General features: G+C 36.5%; 2 protein-coding genes and 1 long non-coding RNA gene across 4 annotated transcripts; all 3 read left to right on the forward strand.

Annotated features, from left to right (window-relative positions):
• Positions 1-670: 670 nt before the first annotated feature.
• On the forward strand, positions 671-5,809 carry LOC138880738 (intracellular protein transport protein USO1-like). Its single transcript, XM_070160911.1, has 3 exons — positions 671-1,261; positions 1,337-2,415; positions 5,701-5,809. Exons 1-3 carry the CDS (start codon positions 671-673, stop codon positions 5,807-5,809), a joined length of 1,779 nt encoding a protein of 592 aa, XP_070017012.1.
• Positions 5,810-12,290: 6,481 nt separating this feature from the next.
• Positions 12,291-16,810, forward strand: LOC104248877 (PHD finger-like domain-containing protein 5A). 2 transcript variants are annotated; one of them, XM_009805231.2, is made up of 3 exons: positions 12,299-12,376; positions 12,555-12,591; positions 16,191-16,810. In XM_009805231.2, the coding sequence occupies exon 3, from the start codon at positions 16,211-16,213 to the stop codon at positions 16,541-16,543; it is 333 nt and encodes a 110-aa protein (XP_009803533.1). In that variant the 5' UTR covers positions 12,299-12,376; positions 12,555-12,591; positions 16,191-16,210; the 3' UTR covers positions 16,544-16,810. The 2 variants fall into 2 exon arrangements, with proteins under 2 accessions (XP_009803532.1, XP_009803533.1); XM_009805230.2 differs by lacking the exon at positions 12,555-12,591 and having other exon boundaries at positions 12,291-12,376.
• Positions 16,811-19,400: 2,590 nt separating this feature from the next.
• On the forward strand, positions 19,401-23,500 carry LOC104248876 (uncharacterized). The gene is made up of 3 exons (XR_716566.2): positions 19,401-20,554; positions 20,795-20,957; positions 22,790-23,500. It is a non-coding gene; the product is annotated as an uncharacterized lncRNA (long non-coding RNA).
• Positions 23,501-23,736: the final 236 nt, after the last annotated feature.

The following is a 23,736-nucleotide window of genomic DNA, read 5'->3' on the forward strand; positions in this document are numbered from 1 at the left end:
CAAGCATAACAGTGTTCATCCGGCATTGAAGTCACTGGTGTGTCAAGAACAAGAAGACAACTCCACTAAGGATCAGTTTCTAAATGAGTTTATGTTCATCCTTAGTTGAGTTGTAATCTTGTTATTTGATCTTCATTGTATTTCCTAGTTTGCTTTCTTAGAAGCTTTGTCTTAGGAACAAACCAAAAATCCGTGAACTTCAGAGTTTATGTTGTGACTAGGAATAGTCATAAGTCTAAATCCTTTGTAACTAGGATACTTATAAAGTGACTTGTGGTGGGTGTATAACAAGTTAGTTGAAGTATATTGCAAAGTGGTTTGTAATAGAGAGATTGCAAGTTAGTGAAGTTAAAAGCCTACAAGAGTAGGTCGTGATTTTTTGATCCCCTTGTGTGGGATTTTTCCACGTAAAAATCCCCTGTCTTCTTTACTTTCAGTCTTTATAGCATTCTCAACATCATCTCATATAGGACCAGGTACTCTATAGTTTGGTGGACTCATATAAACTAACAATTGGTATCAGAGCAAGTTCTTTCTAAAAGGTTAACACCTAGAGAGGATCTCAATGGCTGCTCCACCCAACTTTAAGGAAGGACAATCAACCTACAGACCTCCCAGATTCAATGGTCAGTACTATGGCCGGTAGAAGACCCGCATGCATGATTTTATGATGGCAGAAGACTCAGAACTGTGGAACATCATTTGTGATGGTCCACATGTCCTCATGAAGAAGCTTGAAGAAACAGGACCAATGGTGCCGAAAGGCAGAAAAGAGTACATTGACATTGACAGAAAAGCTGTAGAAAAGAACTATCGTGCCAAGAAAATCTTGATGTGTGGCATAGGACCTGATGAGTATAACAGAGTCTCAGTTTGTGACAGTGTCAAAGAAATATGGGAAACATTGCAAACAGCACACGAAGGAACTACTCAGGTCAAACAGTCCAAGATCGACATGCTCACCACGGAATATGAGCTCTTTAGGATGAAGGATGATGAGTTTATACAATATATGCACACAAGATTCACCTCCATCATAAATAAGCTTCATGCACTTGGAGATGTCATTCCCAGAAACAAGCTTGTAAGGAAAATCCTCAGTGTTCTACCTGGTTCTTGGGAAAGTAAGGTAAATGTCATTACTGAAGCTAAAGATCTACAAACTCTAACCATGGATGAGTTGATTGGTATTATGAAGACATACAAGATAAAAAGAAAGAAATACAGTGAAAGAAGAGAGCCTAAGAAGGAAAAGAACCTGGTACTCAAAGTTGAAAGCAGTGACTCAAGTGATTAAGATAGTGACATGGCCTATCTTACTAAGAGATTTTAAAAGATGGTTCGAAGAAATGGTGGTATACCAAAGTGGGATAGTTCAGGTAAAGCAAGGAACAACGATCTCTGTCACAAATGTGGAAAGTCAGGGCATTTCATCAAAGACTGCCCACTCGCAAAACATGAGCAATACAAGCAAAATCCTGACAAAGCAACAAAGAGGAATCTGGTTCCAAACAAACGATTCAATCGAAAAAGTGTTGATGACAATATTGTTAAGCAAGCTCTTGCTGCTTGGGGAGACTCCTCTAGTGAATCCGAAAGGGAACCAGATGCAGAAAATAATTCCATGATGGCAGTGGAAATTGAAGCAACGAAGTATGATTCACTGTTCGCGCTGATGGCTCAGTTTGATGATGATGATAAAGATGAAGATGATAAGGTAAACTTCAGGGATGCTCAAAGAAATCTGAAATCCTACTCTTATAAGAATCTAAGGTCGTTAGCTAATGTCCTAATTGATACGTATTATAGCCTTGTTAATGATAAGGAGATCCTGACCCCAGAACTAGGAGAGGTCGAACAATCTAGAGATGATCTGGTTGTCTGTGTAGTAGACTTAAATGAGACCATAACTAATCTGAAAAAGGAAAAGGAAGCCTTGAATGAAAGAATAACTAGTGTGGAAAATGAGAGAGACGACCTGATGGTAGAAGTTGTTGATCTAAAAGAAACAATAGAAGGTCTTAGCAATGAAAAACACTCCTTAGAAGGAAAAATTGCAACTACTGAGGAAGAGATGGATGACCTTTTAGTGATATGCACCGATCTAGAGGAAACCATTGAGGAACTCAATAGAGAACATAGGAATGTGAGTCTTGGGAAAGGGAAGGAAGTAGCTAGTGAGACACACATCATGTTTGAAAAGGAATTAAATGTTGTGAAAACCAGTCTATGTAGTGAACTCGAGAAGAATCAACAACTTCAAGCTGAATTAGAGAAAGTAAGAATTGATCTTGAGAAATCCCTGAAATGGACCTGGTCCTCAGATGACATCACTGCCATGTATCTTAACAATAGTGGAAACAGGCAGGGCATCGGGTTCCAAAGGGAGAAAACTCCTTACAACCCTCACAGCAAGTATGTCAATGTACCTGATAACTGGCTATGTACCCACTATGGGAACAATGGGCATTTTAAAGAAGATTGCCAGGCCAGGGTTCAGTCTACTCAGAAAAACAAAGTGTTTATTGATAAAGTGACTACTAACAAAGGACGTACCACTCACAAGAAGCGAATGTTGCCTGCATGGACTAGGAAAGCGCTCATTCATCCTTTCTATCACAACAAGGGACCCAAACTAGTTTGGGTTCCTAAATCTAACCCTTGATTTACATGTTGATAACTAGGGATTTTGCTACATTTTATACTCCTTCCTGCTTAAGTTTTGATTATAAATGTGTACAAAATAGTCTCAAAGGCTCACAAGTTGTGCTTGATTGCAGGTTTGATCAACAAGGTGACAAGATGTCAAAGATCAACTCAAAAGGAGTAAAACTTGCACAAGTATCAAGACAAGACAAAGCTTAGACAAAACAAGGCCAGTGCGGCCACACACCATTCTATGTGATCCGCACAAGTGAGGTTCAGAGAGTATGATATTCAGGCAAAAGGGCAATACGGCCGCACTAGGTTTTGTGCATTCCGCACTGAGATCAATGCGGCCATACTCGATTTAGTGCGGTCCGCAGTAAGAAGCATCAGAGAGTTACCAGTCCCGAGTTTCAAGCCAATGCGGTCCGCACTCCATTTCATGCGGACCGCACTAGAAGCCTCCGCGGTCGCACTACATTCTGTGTGGTCCGTATTGCCTGAGTTCAAAGAGATGGATTTTTTGTCAAGAGCCTTAGTATGGTCCGCACGTGATTTTGTGCGATCTGCACTAGACCAGCATGGGTATTTTTGTCCAGATTTTTCAACTTAGTATAAATAACATTTTTTTCCATTTTTAGGTTATCAGATAGTTTTAGCTAAGAGCTGCGCTCGTGGGTTTGAATATTTTAGCTATTTTGGGCAATTTTATCTACATTTAAACATTGAATCTTCTTGTTTATCTTAGTAATTAATTAATATGAGCTTTTCTTCATCTATTTCTTGCTTTTATTCTTTAATTATGATTAGCTAAACCCAAAAGTTAGGGTTGTGGCTCAACTCTAGTGTGGGTAATTGATGAGTCTTGTGTTTTAGGGCTAGATTGACTATGGGTGTTTGATATTTGGGCTAATTTCATGTTTAATTGCTGAATTAGTGGTTGCAAATACTAGCTTGTGTTTAGTTGACTTGAGCTCTTCTTGAGAAAGAGAGCTTGGTCTCTGAAATTGGTCCAAGGGCGTACTCAAGAGATTGATAGTCCCAATTAAAGGGTTAAACCTCGAGAGAGTAATACCCGACTTGAACCTTGATTGCCTGTGCAAATTTGCATACCCAATTGGTCTCGAGAAAGTCAATTCGGGCAAAATCACTTGAACTACTGAGAGGTGTACAGTGAGTAAAATCGTGCAACAGTTATATCATACTCCCCAAATATGTCAATCATGCCTTAGACTCAAGTATCCGTCAATTGACCACCTAGGCGAAAGTCACTACCCTAGTGCCTTTTAAACCATTTGAACAACCCGCAACATTTTACTCTTAGCTTATTCTAGTTTAATTTACCATTGTAGTATGATAAAAGTAGAAGTAAAACAAAAACCCAAAAATGTTTAGAAGTGTCATTTGGAACACATACACAACTCCACTTTAGATAGACACCCGACTCCAACCTCTAGCTCCTTGTGAAAATCGATCCCGACCTTAACCGGGTAAAAGCTGCTTCGACCCTCTCTTGCTACTCAATAGTAGTGCAGGGTTGGCCTCGATCACATGTGCAGGGAGTAGTGAGAGGAAGCGGACTGCAATAGACTATGGACTATGGATGCTTAAAGCACGTGACTGAAAACATCATAAATTTCCTCTCACTGAAAGCCCTGCTTGAAGGGAATGTATCCTTAAAAAGGAAGTAGAGGGTACATTCTCGGTAAATATAAAGTTGGAAAGGTTCTTTGGCACTCAGGTGGGAACATGTACTATGTGAGTGACCTAAAAACACAATTACTAATCTGATAACTGGCCAAGTGGTCTCAGTAGACAAAGGAAACGAGAACATCCACTCTATTAACTATGAATCTCCATAAGTCGGTGGTATGAGATGGGTGAAGTTGGAATATTGGCATGACAGATTGGTGTATGCAAGCTTCTCACCTCCGAATAAATTAACTTAGAAGGACCTGGTGCGTAATCTTCCAAACTTAAGAGTCACATGTACACGGTTCACAAAGCAAAGGAGGAGACTCTCGAGGTGTTAATAGTTCTTGTCAAGAAGATTTAAGTGAAAGCAAAAAGGAGGGGGGTCACACATAATTTCTCTACACCAAGGACTCCATAACAAGATGGTATTGCTGAAAGAAAGAACGGAACTGGAAGTTGCGATATGGACAATGCTCATCGACTATGGAATCGCCAAGAAATTCTGGTCAAAAGCAACAAATACTGCTTTCTACCAGGTGAACAAGTGTCTGATTAGGTCCTTTCTGAATCAAAACCCTCTATAAACTGCCAAATGGAAGAAAATACCTTCTTGACAAAAATATGTCATGCTCTCGAAAACAGAAAGACCAGCTTGGGAAGTTCAATACAAAAGGCAAATGAAGAAATCCTTCTGGGATATTTTTCACAAAGCAAATGCCACAAAGTCTACAACAATGGCACACTAAGTGGAAGGAAGTGCTCATGGGGTATTCAACAAGACATCTTCCTCTAACCAAGGAAAAACCGGTGATGATCAATATGATGAACCAACTTTGATCCCTGGGAAATATCTGAGGTTTCAAATAAGGAGGCTGACGTAATGAGTAAGATGAAGGAGACAAGTGAAAGACATTGTAACATCATCTTCTACCTCTCACAAGGAACCTGGTACTTCACTTACTACCACTGAAGCTGAAGAAAGAGTGGAGATGCAGGTCATGGCATTCCACAAGAAACTGAACAAGAGTGTGGGGAAATGGAAATTAACCTCCCAACTTCTCCTACCAATCAAACCTCAATCCCAAACTGAAAACACAAAAGCTCCCATTTATGTGACAATTCAATCACTCTCGTGTATTCTAGAGTTAGATAAGAATTTTAAAAAAAAAACTCAAATTTGTTTTGTCCCTTCTGTATCCCCACTCCAGAATAGAATCCAAAGTCAAGTCCTTAGGAATTCTACTTGAAGGCTGCCTAAAGAAGTTTGAGATACCTTAAGGGAACTCAAGACTTGTTCCTGTATTACCCCTCAGGTGACAGTTTTTAATCCTGTTGGGTATGATGATGTTAACTGTGCAGGTTGTCTTGTGAAAAGGAAGAGCACTTATGGAACGGTTCACTTGCCATGTTCATGCCTCATCCCTTGGGAGACAAGGAAACAAAACTCAATGGCCACGTCAACAACTGAAGAAGAATGTGTAGCGAGAGCATCCTACTGTCCTCAAATCCTATGAATTGAGCAGCAACTGGAAGACCATGGGGTATCTTCGAAACTGATGGTATGTCTTATCTAAGCAGTTCAATACAAGAGGACCAAGCTCATTGAGGGGTGACATTATCTTCTGAGGGTCAATATGGAGAAAGGGTTGATCTGTAAGAAGTCTTGCAGAACAGGAGACCAAATTCCAGATATCTTCATCAAAGCCTTGAGTAGAGAATATTTAGGAACAGATAAGGTGAAGATGGGGTCATGAGAGTCTAATGAAAAACCTGATTCTTCACCAGTTGGCTATGCAAGACACCGTCAGGTAAAGTTAGCTAAAATATTTTCTAACCAAGCCTAACTCACATTAATACCGTTGCAGGTAAACACACATGACGATCATAGAAGCTAAAGGTACAGTATGAACTGCGGGAGAGGAGCTGTTAAAACCTTTTTCAAAAAGAATTGGTCGGGGATCAGGTTCTTGTACCCCAAGTTAGTAGTAATGTGCTTATTCTGCATGCCTTCTCAAAACAATTTTTTTTAAAAAACATATTAACTCAATTGCCACATCATCCGACTTTTCAAAGTCTGCGTCTCCTGTCTTGTCTTTCAAATCCCTTCACCCCCTCTGCACGGTAACGCTTTTCCACAAACCTACCGCCATTTTCAAAATATTCAGAACATGTTTCTCTCTCTCCTCTCATCATTAGCCCATCTTCCAATAAAACCTTCTTTCTCTCTCACAACAAGCCATGAACCTTCATGTCTTTTGTGTAGTTGTAATCCTTTTGACGAGGCCGATGTGTATAAGATATTGCTACTCGTACTCTGTCAAATTCTAGTATAGTTTATGATATCATCCCACAAAGATTGGAGAATCTAGCTACAAACTTATAATATTCTTACTACTATTTGAGAGAATCAAATTGATGAAATTTTGTTTGTTGAAAATTTAAATTGCATAAGTTGAAATAAAATAACTTTCAAAAGATTTATATTTAAAAAGAGTTGGGAATCATTGAATTCACTCGATAGCGTGATAATAATAAACTCTTAGCTTCTACATGTATTTCTCTTAGGAATAATTGTTTATTGCTAATACAATTATATTTTGCTCACTAAGAAATAATCAATTAACAACACTCCGTGAGGTTATGTAAATTAATTCATATATGACTCGTGACGATTAAGCCGAAATAGTTTTCTTGCCTGAATTGTGCTAAAAATAGCAAAAATCTCTTGCGATTACTTTTTACTAAAAATCAATAATTTTGCCAACTACAACTCCTCCGTGAGAATTAGAATGGAAGTAAGCAAGATTACAGACTTGGAATGATAGCTTAAAAAGAATTACTCTCACTCTATTATTTTACCCTATAGTTATCGTATATTAATTTTGCTTCGTGAGAATTACAAAATTGACATACAACTAACTTTGGAGAATAAATAGATAGAAGTGATAATAATTAATTAAAACTAATATTCCAGCACACTATAGAAATAAAATTAGAAAATTTCAAGTCAAGCATGTAGTAAAATTGAGATTAATATTATAACTACATCTAGCTTCATCAACTATCCCAATAAAAGAGATTACTCCATTATGGAGTATCTAAATCTCACAAAGAAAGAAATTCTTAAAATACTATCAACACTCTTAGAAAATTCAAAAACTACAAGAGGAAAATGAAAGAGATAAAGAAAGAAGTAAAGACCAAAGCTACAGAAAAATTGCTAATTAGGCATGTATGATCTTCCCCTCCTTTCAACACAGATATGAAATCTTTTTTTTATAGAAATCAAATCTCATAAGGTGTCACGATGCCTTGTGGTTCTTTTGCCATGATGCGTCGTGCTTCTATTGCCATGATGCCTCGTGGTCTCTTTTTATTCCTTTATTTGCTTTATCATGATATTTTTATTTCCTGCAAAATACTATTAGAAAATACAGATAATTGACATATTATATATATATTATTTAAAATAATTTATTTTTAAGTATATAATATATGAATATTTTATAGTCATCACCTTTCTTCATCTCTCGCTCTCATTCTACTTGTCTTCTAAGTACTCCTATAATGGCAATTGAACAATCACTTCCTTCTCCCACCGATAACACCACTCCCACTTTCTTATCATCATTGAAATCATCTCCAAAGCTTCACTATTTCACTCCTTCTACTACTTTACCCACTCCTAGCGCCTCCTCCTTTCCTACAGTTTTCCCTTTTTTGATAAACCATGTTCTCTCTCATTTTGAAAACCCTATGTGTAGCCATTCCTCTAATCTTATCAACATATACTCAGGAGGTTTTACCTCTCAAGTGTTAGAAGTTCCTGAGGATGATCCTGACCAATACCTGAACTCCTCTATTCTGGACTTAGTGACTCTCTTAGAGTCACCAGAAAAGGAAGCAGCACATAGCATCATGGCTATCGTTGCTCAGAGTCTGATGAGTGAAGGAGCATATCTCTCATCAGGGTATCAAGGGGAAGAAACTTTATGCCTAGGAGATGTAAGAACCACAATACTCCTTGAGTCTTTGGCTCATGAGACGTTCTCAAAAAAACTTTCTGAAGAACCTGATTCTCTTCTATGAAAACCCACTCCTACACCTTCTGATCATTCTAAGCGCGTAGAATCCTCCTCCAAGTCACCCACTATCAGCTCACAACAACAAGAGAGTTTTGAGTCCACACTACAAAAAGTAAGAGGAGTGTCAAAAATAGGAAAAAGAGGATAATGAATCAAAAGGAATTTGGCACTAACAAGAGTGTTCCAATAGGTAGGACTGACAAAAATGTTACAAGGGAACCTGGTTCCCTGGTACAACAATCTTTGAAAGCTCGAAAATCTGTAGACAAAGCTTCTGATGAAACTATTGAACAACAAAAAGGGTCATCTGTGAAGGGAAGCGACAAGTCAAAAAGGAGTCAAACTGAGCAAGCTATATCTGAAGATGATACTGTGGGGATAGTAAGTTGGAAAAGAAAGTCTGTTGAAGGGTCTAGCAAACAGGAATGGGAAACTGGTACAACACCTGGTGCACTGAGGATCATGCCCTGTGATAGTGGTCTCTGGCAGCAGAGATTAAGAACTCAGAAAATCTTATGGGGTCATACATTTGATCCATCAATTTCGTAGATGGCCGGTATGAGACAAATTCTGGAGATTGTGGAATTTCAACAATGAGAACATTTGTTTGAAGGGAGAATGCCTCTGGTGTATAAAGATGCAGTACAAACTTTTTACGCATCTCTCTTTACTGTTGAGGGGGATCATATTTGTGCGCTAGTAAATGAAGTAGACATTGTACTTGACGCCTCAACATTGGTAAAGGTTCTCAGAATTCCATGTGAAGGGATGTTTTCAGTCAAGGGTGTCTGTGGTGTAAACTTCAGGAGAGCCATCATGAAGGAGCAAGTAATTCAGCAGGGGAACAATTGCATAAGAAGATTTTGCTTCCTGAGTATCAGCTTCTCTTTGAACTGGTCAACAAGGTGCTCTTACCTCGTTCTGAGAGGCGATCTATTGCTACACAATTGGATATAGTCTTAATGGAAGCGCTTGATGAGTTTGTCCCAATCAATATGTCAGCAATTATGATAGATCATATGCAAAATGTGGCAAACTTTAAAGGTGGGAATCATGGGCTACCATATGACTTTCTCCTCACTCGGGTGTTCAGATTCTACAAGGTCCCCTTGGGGAATCCCAGGGTAGGCACATGCAAGCAAACCTTCTCTAAGACCACTTTAGAAGAATGTGAGTGTATAGAAAGAGTTGGTGGAAGCATCTTGACCATTTCTCAGCTGATCAACGCTCAAAATGTAGCTTCTGAAGAAATCAGAAGGTTGAGGGCTCGAAATGCCATACTGGAGACTCAGCTCAGTCAAGCAGTTAAAGGACCTGATTCTGTTAATGAAGAAGTTGCACGACTGACAAAGGAAAATAATAGACTTCGGGCACAATTACTTGAACAACAACTGTTTGTAAATGCTCGACTAGACCTGGTTCTCAAAACCATTGTTGTCTCTTCTTTCAAGCCTTCTTCTTCTAGTGTTCCCTAGGATCCTCTTAGTGACCAGTTATTTTTGCTTTAATCTTCTGTGGCTGTTGTTTTATTTTTGTTTGATTTTGTTTTTGTGATGGCATGCTGGAATTCACCATTAATGCTCCTGTCTTTCTCAGTCCATTGTAAATATTAATAAAACAGCTTCCCTTTTTGCCTGTCCAATGTTGTGTTCCTCTGACTTCTCTTTTCTGTCATGTTGTGTGCATATATGTGGCATGAGCTAGCTGCGTTAGACTTTTTTATGCTAAATACCTGTTTGTGCTCTTTTTAATGATGCCAAAAAAGGGAAGAATAAGACTTCAGGGGGAATTTTGGGGAACTTTATTTCTCAAGAGCTCTGAGATTAAGGGGGAGTTAATTGTGGAGAGCTCTGATATTAAGGGGGAATTTTATTTGAGATTAAGGGCGAACCTTGTGTAGTTTCTGGTATTTTATCTGGTTATTTCTGCTCTAAACAAATTCTATCCATGCCTAAGTTTGTCATCATCAAAAAAAGGAAAATTGATGGGTTTTCAATGTCTTTGCCTTATGCTTCTTATGTTTTAATGATTTAACAAACTTGTTGTGAAGATCAGATAGAGAATCTGGCCCACATGGTATACATTTCAACTGACCTGGTTCAAGTCAGCAAATAAATGAACGACCACAAGGATGAACACAACATGGACCTGGTGACCTGGTCCCTTAGGGTTCTCCGACACAAGTACAAGTCAGTGACTGTCCACAATCATTATAAGAGGAACATAATAGGGACCTGGTCCCTGAGGGCGCTCTGACAGAAGTACAGGTCAACTGTACAACTGGAACGTAGTAACAGAAAGTGACTATCTCGCAACTGTTACAGAAGAGGAACACAACTAGGACCTGGTCCAGTAGTGTTCTCTAACAGAAGTACAAGTCGACTATCCAGCTGGAATGCAACTGCACAGAAGTGGCTGTGCAGATAGTACAACACTCACTTCTCATTGGGAAGAAACGTGTATCAAGAATTGACACCACTATCCATTGTGATATGTTTTGTGATATAAAAACCTGGTGCAAGGCACAACATCTGTGTGCATTTAGTGATATTCTCTTAAGCATAACAATGTTCATTCGGTATTGAAGTCACCAGTGTGTCAAGAACAAGAAGACAACTCTACTAAGGATCAGTTTCTAAATGAGTTTATGTTCATCTGTAGTTGAGTTGTAATCTTGTTATTTGCTCTTCATTGTATTTCCTAGTTTGCTTTCTTAGAAGATTTATCTTAGGAACAAACCAAAAATCCGTAAACTTCAGAGTTTATGTTATGACTAGGAATAGTCATAAGTCTAAATCCTTTGTAACTAGGATAGTTATAAATTGACTTGTGGTGGGTACATCACAAGTTAGTTGAAGTCTTTGTAATATGGTTATTGCAAAGTGGCTTGTAATAGGGAGATTGCAAGTTAGTGAAGTTAAAAGCCTACAAGAGTAGGTCGTGATTTTTTGATCCCCTTGTGTGGAATTTTTCCACATAAAAATCCATTGTCTTCTTTACTTTCAGTCTCTATAGAATTCTCAACATCATCTCATATAGGACTAGATACTCTATAGTTTGGTGGACTCATACAAACTAACAAAAACAAAGTTATGTGATGCTCTCTTCTCTGCCATTTCATATCAAAACAAAATTGATAAAAAATAGTTGTTCCAACTTTTATAATATTAGGCCTGTGCTGGCACGAGCTAGCACCACCTAGTTAATAGTTGGACATAAACATACAAGCGACATTATCATTTTGGGCCATATATGTCATTATCCACTAACATAATCCTACCATTACTAGATCTTGCCATGTGTCATTATAAACTCTTCATTACTTATCAGCCCCCCTTCCCTCTCACCCTCTTTTACAAGTGGCATATGTGAGCCATTTCATTAAGTTCAGTGATATATTTGAGCCATTTCGTTAAAATTATTGGATTATTTGAGCCATTTCGTTAAGTTCAATGGATATTTGAGCCATTTCATTATGTAAAATTTGTGTTCAATAGGCACACTATTATTGGAGTTGAAGTATTTAATATGTACTAGCCTTAGTTGAGGTGTCAAAATAAAAATTGGATCCAACTTTAAGGGACTATTATGTATTTGGCCTATAATTTATATGAATACCTAATAGGGGCTGATAATATTTTTGGCCGAGCGGCTAACTATGTAACTTCTCCAGAAGAAAGTATATAGCGGCTGTAATTATTTTTGATCGACCAACAAATATGTTAAAAGCCTAATATATTTCCTGAATAGATGGGCTGGAGTTTTAAACCAAGCCCAGTTAAACTGATGCACCTCAAGGCCCATTGGGCTTAGATGGAGCTATATATAGATGCTGTCTTATAAATCTGAACCTATTTTGATTCCCTCTCAATTCTCAAATATAAAACCCCTCCTCCTGCGTTAGGTTGTACGAAGCAGTCAAGCGCCATTAGCGTAACACAATAAATCAGGTTTACGTTTTTACATTCTGCTAATTTTTTTTTGTGAAATCATAATTACAACTTCAAATTTCGTTTTCAATACATTGATTTAATGATTTTGGTGCTTGTAATGTAAGATTTACATGCATTTCATTAAGTTTATTTTTATCGCACTAATTAATTGTTTCTCCTTTTTGTTTGACGATAGGGAGTGTGGATTATGAGAAAGTTTTTTTTTTCTGCAGGTACCTTTAGTCCAAACCCTATACCTTAGCTCACAAATTTATATTTGTACAAATTATTAATTTAAAACCTAGTAACATAAAAAATTAGAATCCCGAAACTGTAAGCTTCAAATTATAACCCCGCCTTTGATTTTCTGCTTTCATGATATGAACTATATGGTTAATAATTTGTAGGAACATAATTCTTTGTTACCTGAAGGCTTGAACTGAGTTTAATTGGTGTCAAAATCGGATATTGAGTTTTTTTTGTGGTGTTCCTTTTAAGCTTCAATCTTTCTATGCATTTTATTTTTAGAGGTGGATTTGGGTTAGAGTGCATGTGGTGTCAGCAAGATGATAATAGTAACAGTAACAAGAAGGTAAAGTGAAAATATATAGTACCATAGAGATTAATCTAATTGGCACCTTATCAGTTGTTTTAGCCTGTAGGATAACCATTTCCTTGTACCCTCAGGCTCGATCTCTCTGCCAGTGAATTGGTATGCTGAATTTTGGATGGACTTCCAATTGGTTTTGCCTTCTAGGCCATTGCACATGCCACGACCTCTACGGAGGCTGAGATGGTTGGAATTTCCTACGGAGCAGGGGCGGAGCTGGGGTGTCAGCTATGGGTTAGGTCGAACCCAGTAGTTTTGGTTCAAACCTTGTATTTGTCTTAAAATTTATTAAATGTGTACAAATTATTAATTTAGAACCCAATAGTGTTTCCTGGCTCCGCTTCTGCTATGGAGATCTCCATAATGTAGTGTGACGATTATGCTGTCTGAGAAGGCTAAAATTGGATGATGTAGACTTTTAGTCACATGGAGGATGTTGTTATGAAAATAAATAATGACTTAGGTAAGAGTGATACAAAATGAAAGCTAAAGGATCCGTATAAGCAATATCAAATTCTTGGGATTAAGGCTTAGTTATTGTTGTTTATGCTGACAGGAGGTTCAGTGTTTATTAGGAGCTTTTAGTCGATTAGACACTTGTGATCAGTGTTGTGATAATTGTTGGGTTCAGGAATCCTGTAGTTTTAAAGAATTCAATTGCCTTAGAGGCCAAATTCTTTTCCAGTGATACCTATTAAATTATTTTTTTACGAATGTTGAAAATAAATGGTTCAAAGAGAGACATGACATAGAGAGGATCATATGGCTGACCAAATTGGTAATGAAATTAAGGCGCAATCGGTTCATCAATTGATCGACTAGCCATTGATGTTGTTTGCTAATCTATAGGAGAGAGTGAGCTAAATAATGTTCTCGTATAAGATCTAAACAAAGCTTTTTTCTTAAGTTATGCCCTAATAAAGCTATAAATCTCTGTTGATCACAGAACATTAAAGAATCATCAACTCATGTCATTGTGGATGCTATTATCTATGTTGCTCGGACTCTCCGAAAATGTCGCCGGGTGCGTATCTGATACTCCAAAAGTAGTGTATTTTTGGAGAATCCAACACGGGTGCGGTAACAATTTGGAGAGTCCGCGCAACATAGGCTATTATAGGCCTTTCTGAAAAATGGTCATGCTGAACAAGTATGATAAATTATATGAAGCAAGTAAGTTTAGTAGGCATTCGGACGTGACTCAACCAAATATTATTTGCAATATTGAAATGTTATTTACAAATGGATTTCTATTTTACAGTTTTAGTCCACTATTTCAACTTCAACTTGAAATAGAGAATTTGAAGTTCAAGACTTTTGTAGTAGTATTTCAAGTGAAATAATTAACTCTCAAAACTTTAACTGTTTTTTCAATTGAAATTCATGTCCAAACACAGTTGATTCAATTTCCAAATGCTCTTCTTGAACTTCAACTTGAAGCACTCATTTTTCAATTTTAACCAAATTATATCCAAACAGGCATAAAACTTTCATCCTCTTCATTTGAAGGTGAAGACCAGCCTCCAAAAGGAAATATTCTTAATTTGAGAATCCAACTATATTATGTCAGTATGGTCCTAGATTCCTGGTCAACTTTTGGAAGGGCTTCCATTTCTTGCTTCCCTGAAATATACTACTCATTCGACATTTTCTTTGCTCTTGCAAAACGAAATGTAACACTATTGTTTTTATCATATCGGAAGTGGCAAAGTTTTGAATCCATGTCTAGAAAATAGAAATAAAAAATAGTTGAATGATTTTGCACCCATGATTTGCTTCAACATGAGTTGATGGTTAAGTTTGGACTACTTTTTCTCTTTTGTTAATTTGTTGGAGTTTATGTTTACACATTGTGTACTACTTCTCGAAGAAAGACACAGAATTTTTAATTTGTATGATTCCATGAAAGCATGTACCAGACCTGTTTTTTTCTTCAATTTTCTTTTTGTTTTCCTGTTTGCAAAAGAAACAGGAGAACTACTATCTTGTAAAATTTCATGAAAGCATAACTCCTCCCCCCCCCCCAACCCGCTCAAAGAAAGGAAAGTTAGTCTTTTTCACCAAAAAATGGGTGCTTTGAAACTTAAATAGCTTTGGATTAGAGCTTAACTTGATTCAAGTAGTAGATGCTTTGAAATCTCAGTAGTATTCTCGACTTTCTGCAAAATTAGTTATTTGCCCAGGAAGAAAAGAGACTGTGATTTCCTTAATGAAATCCTAGTCAATGCAGATGTGAGTGTATCAGTGTGCTATTGATATGATGAAAAGACTATATCTACCGGCTCTTCTATGTAACTCTATTTGGTACTGAGCTTATATAATGCTCGACCTTCTGCAAATTTAGTTATTTGCCCAGGGAGAACAAAGAAGAAAAAGTAATATACAAATACTTTCATGAGACCCCAGTCAGTACAGATGTGAATATATGAACATGCTATTAATTTGATGAGGATGTTGAGGTGGATGTGCGGGCATACAAGAATGGATAAGATTAGGAATGAAGATATTCGAGAGAAGGTGGGCGTGGCCCCCATGGAGGACAAGATGCGGGAAGTAAGATTCAGATGGTTCGGGCACATTCAGAGGAGGAGCATTGATGCACCGGTGAGGAGGTGTGAGCGACTGGCTGTAGTGGGCACGCGGTGAGGTAGAGGGCGACCTAGGAAGTATTGGGGAGAGGTGATCAGACAGGACATGGCGCGACTTAGGATTACTGAGGACATGGCCCTTGACAGGGAATTATGGAGGTCGAGCATTAAGGTTGTAAGTTAGGGGAAACTTGTGAATATTTCTACAGCACAATAGAGTGAGACTGGCCAGTTAGGAGTTAGACTAAGAATGTCATTGGTCGTCTATTGATGCAGGGCTTTACCTGCTAGTTGTACTATACCAACCATCTATTTCGTATTTCGTATTCTGTATTTCATATCTCTTATATTGCTGGTATTTTATTATGCATTTTTATGGTACTAATATATCGGCTCCTGTTGCTTTTTTGAGCCGAGGGTCTCCTGGAAACAGCCTCTCTACCTTTCGGGGTAGGGGTAAGGTCTGCGTACATATTACCCTCCCCAGACCCCACTTGTGGGATTATACTGGGTCGTTGTTGTTGTTGTTGTTGCTATTAATTTGATGAATAAACTACATCTGCATGCTCTTATATGAACTTTTGGTATCTCTTATTATCCTGTACTTAGTGGTTATCTTGCTTCATTTTTTCAGGTTGAGACGTTGACAAAAACATGGCTAAGCATCATCCTGACTTGATCATGTGCAGGAAGCAGCCAGGAATAGCTATTGGCCGTCTTTGTGAGAAATGTGATGGCAAGTGTGTTATCTGTGATTCTTATGTGCGTCCTTGCACATTGGTACGAGTTTGTGATGAATGCAACTATGGTTCTTTTCAGGGTCGTTGCGTGATCTGTGGAGGTGTAGGTATATCTGATGCTTACTATTGCAAAGAGTGTACTCAGCAGGAGAAAGACAGGGATGGTTGTCCTAAGATAGTCAATCTTGGGAGTGCTAAAACCGATCTGTTCTATGAACGTAAAAAATATGGTTTCAAGAAAAGATAGTATGGGTTTTCTTGTTTAGCTCTCGCCATAATATACCAGGACTATTGTGCAAGTTTGACACCATCACAATCTTTAGCATTCACTCTATGCTTCTTGGCATCGGGAGTTTAACTTTTTTTGTACCAGATGAGATATTATTACTTGTATTTTCTGTAGCAACATCTTGTTTAGGCTTAAAGTAAATGTTGAACATAAATGTCTTGTTGTTTGGATGGTTGGTGAAGCAGGGATTTCTTTCAGAAACTATCTTAAAACTTTGATGTGGAGTACATTTTTACTTATGTTTGACAGAAGTAAAAACCAGAGTAGAGGCCCAATTTCACATTTCTGATATCCTTCGAGAAGTTGCTTTGCACATCTTTTAATTGTCTGTTGCTGAAAATAAACAAGAAAATAGAACACAAACTTGCGATGAAGTCTGTCGAACTTTAATGCCCCTTAATTGAAGTATTTTCACAAGTATAAGAGTGCTGCATTTGATTTCACCTTTCAGCAATATGAGGTTCATTTGTATGTAGAGTTGTATGTAGAGACGGATTTGGGATTTAAAATTTATAGGCTTCTACAGTAATCTCAAGTTAATATACAATAATAATTGAGTTTAAAGTTTAATATTTATAAATATGTAGTTCTTGACAATAGCTATTGGGTTCCATGCAGACAATATATCCATCCAACTTCATATTTTTCCAATTGTTCACTTTTTTGTCAAATTAATGCTCCATTTTCTTTTAAGTACAACTTCTAAATGCAAATATCATTAAATAATGCAGGATCATTTGTGTTTTTCACCTATAAGAAAGCGTAAGAATTTGTTGCATCATAAGTAGTTGCTGTGATTTCATTCAGGTAACATTGCAGAATTCTCACAACTCATCATCTAATCAAAACATTGTCGGAATTTTCAGACGGGATCTCGAGAGGCTCGGGTATGTTTCGTATGGGTTCCGGACCATTTTGGAGTTAGAGAGGCAGATCTAGTGTTGATGTGTCACACCTGCAAGGTTTGGTGCGTGGGTGTAACGTCGCATACATGCTCTTGCATGAAACGCTATAATATACGACACATATCTCACGTATTCTCTTATAACTAAATCATAATTAATTAGTATACATTCTCGCATTAATTTAAGACTTAACCATAATAAATTAGTACAATTTGATATAAATACTGGGTGAGCATAAATTTTACAGACCCTTTGCATCATACTACATGCCAAATATATTGTACCATAAGTGTTTGTTGATCTACTGACATTATATTTATAACACACGTGATACTCATAAGGTAAATACTAATTATTAAATTATTAAGTGGATTTTTACCGATCCTTTGCATGATACTATATGCCAAATATATTGTACTGTATGTGTTTGTTGATCTACTGACATTATATTTATACATACACGTGATATTCAGAAGGTACATACATTAATTGTTAAATCATTAATTGGATTTTCTTTCTTTACTTCTCGTTATTATTTTACCTTATGATATTTTGTTTACTTTTAAATCCCAAAAATAAAAGAGAATAAAGAAGAAAACAAAATTTCTCTCACAACTCCGTAACAGATTCATACCTACCCAGTCCCCACTTCCCTTTCTCTAGGAAAAATGCATAGCACACTGTCACTCTCTCATTCACACAAAAAATATTTCGAACCAAACTTTTCATTCTTCACAAATTATCGCTTCTCCTCTTTTTTTTGTACTTACTAAGTGTTCGATATCTCTTTAGGGCTCGAATAATTCGGATTCGCCATGAAAAGTTTTAGGGGACAAAGTGCTATATTCTAAAGGAAAATCCATACACAATGCTCGAACCTCAGATTTTTAATTAAAAACGCACCCAAATACTAGTTGCAACGGATATGGAATAGAAGATTTTAAATTTATTAAGTTCTCACCCATCTTCTTTGGAAAATCCGAAAGCTCTTCTTTGTCGATAATACCAAAATATCAAGTTGGCGCAGTCGTCTTTATCTTTATTTTGATACTTAGGAAGAGTATTAATCGCTTCACCAGAGGCGGACCTATGTGTAATAGAACCTGTAAACTTGAGTAGAAATTTTATATAGGTATATGTGTATAACTTGAAAATGAGTAATTTAAATCACTTGGCACCCTAAACACTAAAAACCTTTAAGGGGCACTAGTTGAGCAGAATATTATGCTCTGTCACATTAAAATTCTAGGTCCATCTCTGCACTTCACCACATCCGTTAGTGGTAACTATCCCTTCTACTTGATCTCTTCCTTACTCTCTCTCAGAGGCGGAGCAAGGACTTGAAACTTATGGGTTCGGGATTCTAATTCTTTTTAGTTACGGGATTCTAACTTAATAATTTGTGCATATTCAATAAATTTCTTAAGACAAATATATGATTTGGACCAAAGTTACTGGGTTCGGCCGAACCTATAATCGAAGGGCTGGCTCCGCCCCTGCTCTCGCTATATATACACACACTACGAGAGAGAGAGAACCATATTAATTTCACCACACCTACCAAAGAGCTTCAGCACTTCTAAACTGCATCACAATTTCACTCCAACTTATTACTCCTTCATATATAAACCAAAACACAGTACTAATTAGCTCACGCCATTTAAAAGCACTACCTTTCTCTCTCGTGGAAACAGCACATAAACTTGTGCACTCTACTTCTTCCTTTTTACACTTTTTACTAGTTCTTTCCGGATTTCTCGTTGTAACCATCCGAGCTAAGTTCATGTCGTTTGAACGTCGTCAACCAAATTCCAACAACAATTCTACCTAAATGACACACTATGACATGTGAAGTCTCCTTTTGCGTCGAAGTTATGGTTTTGTTGCAAAATTTTTGAGTGGTGAGTGTGTTGAATATTAACTCGTACTAGTAGATATAGGTAGTAACAAATCATGAATTCATGATTCCTACCCTTGTGATAAATGTGCCAAAACAAAAAGAAATTTTGTCAACGTATATTATCTGGTTTGTTGCTTGATGATTTTATAATTTGTTTTTCAATGAATGTGCAGAATTTAGAACGTGCGTAACTAAGGTACATGGTGATGCGCAACCCAAGAGAAGGTTTGGTGGGGCTGAAATATGTGGCGGATCATAGCAACACCACATATTCCTAGCACATTTGTCTGCAATATAGGAGACATGCTAAAGGTATTCGATTTGCTTTGTAACTTTTTCATCATTTTCACACATCTGCGTAAGTAGTTCTTATTTGTTGGTTATTGGTAGATCTTATCAAGCAAAATTAATGAATCAACTTTACAGGGTCATCAAAAACTCTCCCAATTGAATATCAGTGCCAATATGAATCAACGTGGCACTGAGTATTCATTTGGGAGAGTTATTGATGACCTCGTGACTGTTGATTCATTAATTTCGTTTGATAAGTTCTATCAATAGTCAGCAAATAACAAGAACAACTTAAGCAGAAGTGTGAAATAATGAAAAAGTTACAATGCAAATCAAATACCTTTAACATATCTCCAATATTGCAGAAAAATGTGCCAGGAATATGTGGTGCTGATATGATTTGCACATATTTCAGTCCCACCAAAACCCTTCTCTTGAGTTTCATGTCAGCATGTACCTCAATTATATATGCACCTTTTAAATTTTATGTATTCATATGAAAAACTTTTCAGTAATCAAGAAAGAACCAGGCAATATACATTGGCAAATATCTTTTTTGGTTACCATCTTTAACATAAGGGTAGCACTGAATCCATGTTTTGTTGCTACCCGTGTCTATTAGTACTAGTTGGTACACAACAAGTTCACCAATCAAAAAAAATTGCGGTGTAACCATGATTTTGACGTAAAGGACATGTCACATGTCATAGAGTGTTATTTCAGTAGAATTGTACCTTGTTGTTGGAATTTGGTCGACGACGCTAAGCTCGGATGGTTACAACTAGAAAACCAGGAAAGGAAATAGTTAAAAAGTGTAAAAATGAAAATGCAGATATGCACAAGTATGTGCTGTTTTCAGGAGAGAAGAAGAAGGTGCTTTGCTCTGTTAGCTATTTTCTAGTATTGCTGCTTGTGCTTAACGATTTCTTCTGATTAAATGTTTTTCAAACACTTATTTACACAATTTCAGCAAAATATTTGACATGTAAATTGACATATAATGACTTCACTTGACATAAGCACAACATATAATGAGTTATGTTTTTTTTAATACTGTTGTGCTTATGTTTTGCTGAGCTGATGGTCTATTGGAAATAACTTCTTTATTTTCAGGAGGTAGGGGTAAGGTCTGCGTACACATTATCTTCCACAAACCTCGCTATATGGGATTACACTGAATTTTTTGTTGTTGTTGCTGTTCGGAAAAAAAGGGGATAATTTCAGAGACCTTCCTTCATATTTGGCTTATCACACCGACATCTTTTGTGATTTTAGGGTAAGTCCGCATATGTTTTCCTTCTGTTTCGTTTACCTTTTTCTGCAATAGAAAATTATGTTGGAGGCAATAATAATGGGAAATAAACCAAGAGTATCTCACGATGATCTTTGTGTCAATGAATCTTCTATAAATGATTTTTCAGATAATGAAAATCGGAGGAGTAATTCTATTTCCTCCAAAGAAACAACAATGGAGATGAAAATAGTAATTTTTTTAAAAAATGTTTAAAATAATTAAACAAAAGAATATATTAGAAAAGGCAACTTAGTTATATCGTAATTCTTTTACATTAATAATAAATAGGTTAAAGGAATTATTACCAAAAAATTATAATAAAGGAGGTAAATATAATATCGTAAACCACAAGAGACTTAAGTGCAATAAAGTCAAATATGAAGGAAGGTCTGTGAAATTATCACACAAAAAAGTGAGTGAATGCATAAGAAGTTCTGATACCAAAATGTTACAACTAAAATTCAAAAATAGAATGGAAAAATCCTTTTGGCCACACCGTTTTTGGCCAGATTGAAACCAAATGGGGTCATTTAGGTAATTTTACGCCCCAATTAGGGTTTTAAGCGTATTTCTATACTGATAATACTCTTTCAGTTAATTTTGAATATTCTCTCCTACCATTTAATATTTGTCTTCTCAATGCATGGAAGATCTCAAAGGTTCAAACCCTATTTCCCATAAAACTTTTCTTTTATTTTATTTTTTTTTACGTATTTTCAGCCCTTATTTTTGAAGTATACACCCATATAATTCGAAATAATTCATTTATATACATGTATTTGATTGTGCAATTCGTATATTTTTAGTATTTGATTGTGTATTTCGTATATTTTTAAGTATAATAAGGTCTTCAAAGCCCTACTATTTAAATAAATCTACACTACAACATTATGTATATATAGCTACAAATTCTTAGCTACATGTATGAAAATCGTGGCTAATAAATAACAATAGCCACAAAAATTAAAATTTCGTGGCTATTTACAATTTCATAATAATATTTAGCTAAAAAATAAAATTGGCAAAACTAATTTATCATTTTTGCTATATTTGCTAATTGTCGTGGCAATAATTACACAAATAGCTACAAAATTTATTGCTACAATAAATTTCGTAGCTAATCGTATTTTTTTTGCCACGCATTTGAAGTTACTGTAGCAATAGCAGTTATATAGCCACAAAAACTTACTTCTGACAAAGTGTTATAACTAAATAGATATTTTTGCCTCAAGTAATAAAAGCATGTGGCAATAACTTGATTAATAGCTATAAATTTATTGTTACAACGATATTTTGTAGCTAATTGTGAGTTTTTGCCACACGTCTGAAATTACTATAGCAATATTAATCTTTTAGCCACAAAATATTACTAGAGACAAAGTGTTGTAGTTGAATAGGTATTTTTGCTTCAATTATGAAAATTTATGGCAAAAACTAACTTAATAGCTACAAAGTTATTGTGATATAATAAAATATTGTAGCTAAATATAAATTTTTGTCACGTGTTTGAAGTTACTGCAACTATAACATGTTAGCCACAATAATGATTTGAAATAAATATTGAATATAAAATCTATTTTAAAATTCAAGTTATAAGAAACCGAGAACATCGTTGGCCTAATAGCTACAATTATTTGTTATGATAGATTGATACCTGCGACAATCAAGATAGCCAATGAACTTCCGTAGTTAGTGATGATAGGCTATAATTACATATTTTAGTCGCTTATTACACACAAATTTACTGCACTTTAGTTGAGTTTGTGTTTTAATCGTTAGTGTTTTGCACTAATTATGTGTTTTATGCATTGTAGGAGTGATTCCGAGCTATATAGATGTTATAGAATGAATTCAAGTGATTTGGAGCTTTGAAGTCTGAGTAAAAGCCCAATGAATTAAGCCGGGATCGTATTAGGGGATCAACGGATGATAGAGCAACAAAACGAAGAATCGAGTAGGCATATTATGCACTGTCTAGTAAAATGCACATAACTTTTTGCTCAAAACTCCATTTGGGCTCCACAATGTATGGGTGGAAAGATAACTCAAAGGCTACAACTTTCATGTTTTATGTTTTTCCAAATTCCAAACGGAATAGGGTGAATAATGTGGTCAAACCGCGACCGCGGACCTCAAGCGGGCTGAGGCAGTAGACTGGCCAAATACCGTGCCCGTACCGCGCTCGGGCCGCGGCCGTGGGCGTCCAGGCTTGGAAACTTGTCCTTCTTCGCGTAAGAGAAAGTATAATAGTTGGGCCTGACCCTACTTGGTATAGATACATGAAAAAAATGGTATTTTGAGGAGAGGAGACCAATTTTTGACACAGATTCGACCTAAGGAGGCAGACACACAATAGGAGCAAGGCGGAGAATTCTTCTACGAGTTTTTCTTTCCTCTTCCTATTTTTTCATTATGGTTTTGACTTTTAGTATTGTAGTTTTACATACTATTATGAATAGCTAATGTGTTAGCTAGGGTTTTGATAGAACCTTTTGTAGGATAAATTCTTGTTATTTTTTTATATAATTGAGCCGTTGGATTTCTCTACTTGTTCAACTACGTGTTTGTTGTTGTTCATTGAATGACCATCAATTGACTGTGCCTATTTAGTGTGTAGTGCTCGAGAGAGAGTACATATTTAGGTAGTTGTTCAATAACGTCACTCCTAACGTATGTGAGAAATCAATACAGTGGTTTTAAAGGCAGGTTTAGAAATAACAAAGCCTTGACATGATCATAATGAGCGGTTAGATAAAGCCAA

This window comes from Nicotiana sylvestris, chromosome 11, assembly GCF_000393655.2.
Source record: "Nicotiana sylvestris chromosome 11, ASM39365v2, whole genome shotgun sequence".
In the NCBI taxonomy this organism is placed as follows: Eukaryota; Viridiplantae; Streptophyta; class Magnoliopsida; order Solanales; family Solanaceae; genus Nicotiana; species Nicotiana sylvestris.